This window comes from Rhinopithecus bieti, unplaced genomic scaffold, assembly GCF_001698545.2.
Source record: "Rhinopithecus bieti isolate Rb0 unplaced genomic scaffold, ASM169854v2 scaffold_13247, whole genome shotgun sequence".
Taxonomy (NCBI): domain Eukaryota; kingdom Metazoa; phylum Chordata; class Mammalia; order Primates; family Cercopithecidae; genus Rhinopithecus; species Rhinopithecus bieti.
In genome coordinates this window covers 2,923,936-2,931,443 of record NW_016807505.1, presented here as the reverse complement: position 1 = coordinate 2,931,443, position 7,508 = coordinate 2,923,936, and the positions used below count along the sequence as shown (strand labels likewise).

Sequence of the window (7,508 nt, the reverse complement as noted above, 5' to 3'; positions counted from 1 at the left end):
AAATAGGTACAGATTACACACTTTCTCAATTTTGGGAAATTTGAAGGGGTTTCAGCAGAATATTGTAAAATTAACATTTCCAATGTATTCATAGTTTGGTTCTTTCCCCCTTATTTCCAGAACCTTTTTGAATATCTGTTAAATGATACTGTTCTAAAGTCTAAGATGAACAGTGTTTGAGTGCAAATAGAACTTAACGTTTCAATGTATATTTACATCAGATTACGTGGATCTCAAGCCATTCTTTTTTTTTTTTTAACAGAAATTGCAGATGAAATTTCTTATGTGTAGAGTTGAAAATCGCTCAGGAAAAGCACTCGAAAAGAGTTGCAAGATCATGGAGTGAATTCAAAGCGCTTTGTGGCTTGAGAGCACTGAACTGATACAGTGATAAGAATAATGGTTGGAGACCAGGTATAATTCTTCAAGTCTCAAAGGAAATCACAGAAAATTTCCATTTTGGCAGCTGAGATAAAAATGATCAGGGAAGAAGAGGTTTAGTCTGTTTTTGTTCTAGCCCTTTAGATAGAGTGGCTCATTGCTTCCTAGTCATGGGGAGCTGGCGTCAATGCAGAATGGGTTACCGGCCCCCTCCTGTTGCTTCCAGAGTGTGGTTACATTGCAGAACAACGAAGCGACATGCCTGCAGACTTCCTTCTACTGCAGCAAGCTATCAGCAGGTAAAATGGTGTGGTGTGGAGCTTCTATAGAGACACTCATCCCCATCAGAAGGACTGTGTTGCTGACATTTTCGATTGGCCCCGTTTCCCTTACGTACAGTGAAAATGCTTTGCTCTTGAGGACAAGCATTTTCTCAGTCACAGAACCTGCAAAATCTTGGTACTTAACTGATCTGATGTAAAATTGAGGGTGAGACTGGCATATAGAGAAATGAAATCCTATTTCCATCCATTCATAAAAGAGAAATAAAACTTGGCATGAAGTATATAGCTGACTGCAGGAAATGGAAAATCTTACAAGATGTGTATTATTTGAGCTTTCTGTTTCATTTTAAGGCATATTTTGGGTAAATTGGGGGCAGTATTGGCTGGGTCCAGAGTAAATTATACTAACTTTGTCCTTCTCTGTCTGGTATGTAGGGAGGCTCTGTTCTGGTAGGTGGCGTTGGGACTTTGCAGAAGCTGAAGCTTTCTAGACTCTGAAGAGACATTTTTCTCCAATTCCATTAATGTGAAATGCCTTTTCTTTGCTTTCCCCCTCACCCAGTATGCAGCTTAAAAGACAGACAGTCACAGTTTTAAGCGTGATCCACAGTGGTCAGAAATTTGGATTCCATGTCAAAATACAGAACTGTCATCTCCTCAACTTAGAGTATTTCTGAAAGTGAGGAACACAGTAGCACCTTTGGAATGCAGATCACTCAGACTTCCACCCCAAATATTCCCCAATTCTACATGCAAAGCAGGCTGGGGCTTAGCTGTGCAAAGCAGCCTTACACCCCGTGCAATTGTGTCCCTCCTGATAAGGCGTCCTGGCAAAGGAGAGTCTTTAATGAAAGAAAGTGTACTTCCCTCCCACTGTCCCCACACTGCTCCTCTCCTTCCTCTAGACAGTAAACACGTACATGATTTAAAAGCCCCTGAGCTCTGCACCTCACCAAGGCACACGCATCTCTCCCTCATCGTGGACTGAAAAGGCTCATCTCAGGAGCTGAGACTGATACAGAGAACTTGAATTATGCAAGCCTGCGGAGAACCCGGCATGGACATGCTCTTGGGGGTGCTTTAGCTCTTTTCATTCAGACCCCCTAGTGGGAAGCCTGCTATATATGCAGGAATCCACACTATGATGCTCAGTTAGTGAAATCCATTGGACTTTCTTGAGCTGAAGGCTCTCCTTCCTAGAAAAGGAGTGCTGAACTCATCTGTTTTGATCAGGAGGGCTGCTGGGGTTGGGAAGAAGAGAATGGCTGGATTCAGAAAACTGAGGTTATTGGTGTATTTATCCTACGTGTAAAATTTCAGGAGGATTGCTAACAATATCCAAATATTGAGTGGTTTTGAAACACAAGGCATCAGTAAAATTCTTTTAAGGTAAAATCGAACAAATCTATGTTATAAAAAGTTGTTTTAGGTTGTTTTCTTCCCAGTAAGAATTTTTCTAGAAAATTCAGTTCTCTCCAGAACTTCTTTTACAATGTAGTGGGTTGCAGTTCTTCAGCTTGTTAGAAATTACCCATTCATAAGGTTGGACATTGTGTCTTAAGACTGCCCTGGGGCCACCTTCCCTTGGTGCTCAGTGCCGTGGTGTGACCTGGATTCCTTTGGTCAGGGTCAGGGTCCCTGCAGACTACCTCTGCCAAGGCTGGGGCCTGCTTATGCCCGAGAGACAGAACTAGAGTACCAGAGAGTGAAACTGTCCAATAGAGGAGACATTTCATCTAAGACAGTATTGTCAACCTGTTTCTCCACAAATATTCTTTGATTTTTAAAACTGAATTCACTAAATTGAAGCCAGTTGGCTTGTGGCTTATGTAGTAACTACCAACCCAAAAGGCAGAGAGTTGACAGGGAGAGAAACAATGGGTTTGAATGTCTCATGCTGTATAGACTCCATCTTTGGAAATTGGGTCATCATATATCTATATATTTGCATCCATTTAATATGCAACAATCTTAACAGGAATAAGCAGATGAATCTAATTTCACTTTTTCTGGCCTCTTCTGCTCCCATCTTCTGTGTCTGGTATACATCCAGGAAATTGTGTGAAATTGATCCTTTTCTATACTTTCTCTGCAAAATATTTTATTTTTCTGAGTAATTATGGTATGCACAATTGATAATTTTTAAAATTATGGTTTCTAGGTGAAATGAGTTCAGTTTTCTGTGTGAGAAAGATGAGACGCACGGAGACTCTGGTTCAGAATTTTAATAATGCCAAAGCATTATTAACTACCTGATAGGACTTGTGTTTTGCCTATTAGTGAGAAGTTTCAAAAGAGTCTTCTGCAGTTCACACTGGTGTCCAGTTATAACAAAGACCTAACAGCGAGAAGCAAGTTGGTTTTGTGTTATAAAAATATCAAAAGAGTATTGATTGGGGGATATTTTTTCTTTGGGATTTTGCTATGTATCCATATTTCAAAGTATGAAATAATCTTATTCATCAAAATATGTACTTGATGATCACCATTGCCCATTTTTTTGCATCTAAAGTTGGTTTGAGTTGAAAATCAATATTCACTAATTTTTTTTTTTTTTAATTTTGGCCAGGCATGGTGGCTTACGTGTGTAATCCTAGCACTTTGGGAGGCTGAGGCGGGCAGATCACCTGAGGTCAGGAGTTCGAGACCAGCCAGGCCAACATGGTGAAACCACCCCGTCTCTACTAAAAAAAAAAAAAAAAAATTAGCTGGGTGTGGTAGTGTGCACCTGTAGTCCCAACTACTTGGGAAGCTGAGGCAGGAGAATTGCTTGCACATGGGAGGTGGAGGTTGTAGTGAGCCAAGATGGTGCCACTGCACTCCAGCCTGGCCAGGCGAGAGAGCGTGACTCTGTCTCAAAAAAATAAAATAAAAATAAAAATAAAATTGTATCTACGTCTTTCACACTCTGGCGTATGTCTTCAAGATTAACAGGTTGTGTTCACTGTATACTTTTCTTTGCAAAATGAAGACAATTACTGAACCTATAATAATATAACATAAGCTGGACACATACTCGGGTTGAGCCTTGGTCTAGTTAAAAACAGCTCTTAAGGTGAAATGTTGTTGAACTAGTCCAAGAACCCAAGGTTCAAATATTGTTGACTCTCAGTAAGTTGGATTCAAGTAATAACCTTCTGATGTTCAGAGATAATCATCTTTGACCTCAACAACATGAGCATTTTGAAAGTCTTATTTTCTCCTCCAATGGAAACCGTGGACAATGCGAGTGTACTCTCCCCAGGCCTAGAACGAGGTTATTAGGTAAAGGGGTGCCAGCTAATGGCAATGGTATTGGAACCAGAGAGGCCACAGAGAAAGGAGACTGGGGTTGGAACCCGCTGCTGTTCACACTGGAGCACAGAGAGCCCAGGCTGAGCCAGCAGGAGTGGGTCTCGGCCAGGGGTGATTCAACACTCGTGAGCGCTGCTACACCCAGGGCTGCGAAGGAAAGATACAGAAGGACTAAGGGCCTGAGAGAGCATCTTAGACATTCACTTGCACGTTTACAGATTTCTTGGCAAGGGTAATCAGCAGCTGCTTCCAATATCCATAAACCATTCAGAAACAACACCAAGCTACAATTCAGTAGGGATCAGCAAGAATATTACTTTAAAACTCAATTAGCGTGTGTGTGTGTGTATGTGTGTGTGTGTAAAATACATAATAGAAACCTTTGCCGGTACTTCCTGTGTTGCTGAAAGGTCATTTTTAACAAGATACACTGAGCAGTGTCCTTCCTTGCTACTCCCGATTGGTCACTACTGGTCTGCGGGCGACGGAAGGTCGAGTGTGTACCAAATGCTCTCCACTGTTGACCATGAGCAACGCTTAGAGATACAGGTATCCGACCCAGTAGACCAGGTTAAAGAGCAGGAAGGACGTGGGGAAAAAGACGCGGGAGTACGAGTCCAGCTCCAGAATGTCTATGTGAATACGCCCTTTTCTCCAGGATCCTGATTTACATTCTTCGTAGCAGCAGAAGAAGCTCTGACAGTCTTTGCCATCCAGACACTCATAGACACAGGTATCTTCAAATTCCTGCCAGTAAGCGGAATTGTTTAACGTGGTCATCGCAGGTGGTGGCGGCCTCATGTCCAGGAGGGAATAGTTCTGCAGGCAACAAGAATCACACAACACCCATCGTAAAATGCAATAAAAACACCCTGAGGTATGTGAAGCAATCGGTTCATATTACATCTGTCTCCTATAGATAAAGAGGATGAGTGGGCCTGCCCATCCCTCACACTTCCCCCAACGCTGGAGAGAGTTGGTCCCTTTTTTTTTTTTTTTGGTTTTAAGGAGCAGAGAGTTTAATCGGCAAGAAGGAAGAAAGGAAGGAAGCTTCCCTGTACAGAGACGGGGGGGGGGGGGACTCAAAAGCGAGGAGAGGGAGACCCCGTCTTCAATTCTAATGCAAGGAAAAAAATTGCATTGCAGTTTCAAATCTTGTGTTTCCCGGATTATTAATGAAGAAGGTTAAGCATATTTTAAAATGTGTATTAGTCATTTGAAGTCCCTATTCTGCCTACTTTTCTGTGGATTTGTAGTAAGTATGGACGTATAATATGTTTATCCCTTAAATGTGAAACGGTACCTATATTGAAGTGGCGAGAGACAAATAGGTTACTTTTTTTCCAATTAGTGAATAGTGAAAGGTATGACGTGCAGGAATGATGAGAGGATCTTCATGTCCCATGTGATTCAGTGAAAGTGGGCTTTCAGTGTGAGGGGGCTGGATACTGCTTACCATCTTAAGAAGCATAACCAAAAACGTGCCCACCTACAATGCTTTCTTTTCTACTTCCCAAGCTCTTCTCCTGACATGGAAAAGTCCAAATGGGGCAGATAAAGGAGACAGAACAACATACTCTTCACTCCTCAATGAGAAGAATCATTCCTAACCCTGAGACATGGCTGCAAATAGACTTGTCAAGTCTTCAGACAGAGGCTGAGCTCTTCTAAAAAACTATGAAGTGTGCACTACATTGAATTCCGTTACGGGGATCCCTTTCTAAATTGGACTGAATAATGGAAGAGAACTAAACAGCATGTTTGCCTCGCTGCTTTGGTTTATCTGTGCTGGTGGATCAGAGATGGGCATATGCCACTGGCAGCCGTGGAGGCTGATGCCAAGGAGGAGGTGGAGAGGGAACCCTTCTCAGTGGGCCTCTTGACGAGGGCCTTTGCCTGGGTGTGGCACACTGCTGGGACAGAGGCCACTCAGAATTCATTAGAAAGCATCGTGACAACCTCTTATACTTCACCCAAAAATACGATTACACGAGCACATGGCACTGCTTCCCGCCTCCTTTTGGGCCTCAATTTGATTGGACATGCTCATAATCGTGGGGTCATAAACTGGAGACAGGTGAAAGTGTCGGTCGGTCACTCAGAGTCGGTTCTTATAGCCTTTGGTGTGTTCTTGTCAATGGGAAGCATGTGTGTGTGAGGACAGACATAAAGCAGGATGGCCTGGACCACATGTTCACAGGGCGTTGCTTGCTCCTCACATGTGACCACCACCCTCTGCTACCAGTGGGGCCTCATGGTGCGGCTGCCCACCCTCCTCCTCATCTGCAATCCTGATGAATAGGCAGAAATAAAAGTCCCACTGTCTCTATGGGCCTCATGTGGATACGTCTCTTCTAGGTTAATGTTCTTTGTCCTGAGTGGGTGTAAACATCACCAGGGGTTTGCTAAAACATAGCAGTTCCCTGCCTCTACCCCACTACATTGAAGGGATCTGCCTGTTTTTGACAAGCTCCAGTGGAAACATCTGCCTTTATTAACAAACAATTGCAATAAAAGTTTCCTACACGTGTGCTTTGACAGTGATCAGCCAGACATTCATCCACTCATGGTTTCAAGCCCATTCCTCTGTGTAGTCTCTTGCTATGTGGATGGGACTGGGGGCTATCGGAGACAGAGAGGAGAAGCCTGGTGTTGCAAGGCAGGGCAGCCCCACAGCAAGATTCTGGCTCAGACCAGGAGGCAGAAGGCTCTGCTGATGTGGGGATGGCTCACCAGAGATCTAAAGGGCAACCCTTGGAGGTCTCAGGCAGGGCAGCAGGATGGTTTCTGGAGAAGAGAAACCTCCATTTCACTTCATTTAGGGAACCAAAAAACACCTAGAGATCATATTTACAATATTAAAAATGGTTCTTATTATGTCTTCATAGTTCACTGCTTTGAAATGAAACAAATTACATTTTATAAGGTTGAAGCAAAATGTAAGATGTTAAGAGTCCTAAATAGCTTAAGAACTTCTTTACTTGCCTCTGTCTCATTAGTCATGAAAATTTCAAATGATGCCCAAGATAGAGATTTTAATTAACAATTCCCCAAAGTCCTCCTTGGCCTAGCTGGGTCCCCGACTCCCTCCTCTTTTGTCTGTGTGTGTAACACAGCCCTGTGAGTGTCACGGAGCACCGTGCTTCCTGGGCACATGTGGAGTTCCTCAGCCTTGCATTTGACACATTAGGAAAGGGAAACTGAGCAACTAGAACAGCTCATCCCAAGCCACACATGTGACTGTTCACAGAGCCTGGCCCATCCCCTATCACTCAGAGGCTGCTCTTTTCTGCTTCTTTGTATGGGTAACGGTGGCTCCTTCACTAGCATATGGCTTGCAGACTGACCTTTCAGAATAGAGTTGGGAAGTTGACAGTTCTCACTCAGCAGAGGACAGACTTCCTTTTTCTTTCTTTTTTTTTTTTTTTGAGACGGAGTCTTGCTCTGTCACCCAGGCTGGAGTGCAGTGGCCGGATCTCAGCTCACTGCAAGCTCCGCCTCCCGGGTTCATGTCATTCTCCTGCCTCAGCCTCCCGAGTAGCTGGGACT

The 7,508-nt window shown here is 43.5% G+C and overlaps 1 protein-coding gene across 1 annotated transcript in view; it reads right to left on the bottom strand.

Annotated features, from left to right (window-relative positions):
* Positions 1-3,542: 3,542 nt before the first annotated feature.
* Positions 3,543-7,508, bottom strand: part of GABRG3 (gamma-aminobutyric acid type A receptor subunit gamma3) — a 559,764-nt gene continuing 555,798 nt past the window's right edge. Inside the window, exon 10 of the mRNA XM_017882409.1 lies at positions 3,543-4,778. Within this exon, the coding sequence (XP_017737898.1) occupies positions 4,497-4,778 (282 nt within the window). The 3' untranslated portion in view covers positions 3,543-4,496. The remainder of the gene's footprint in view (positions 4,779-7,508) is intronic.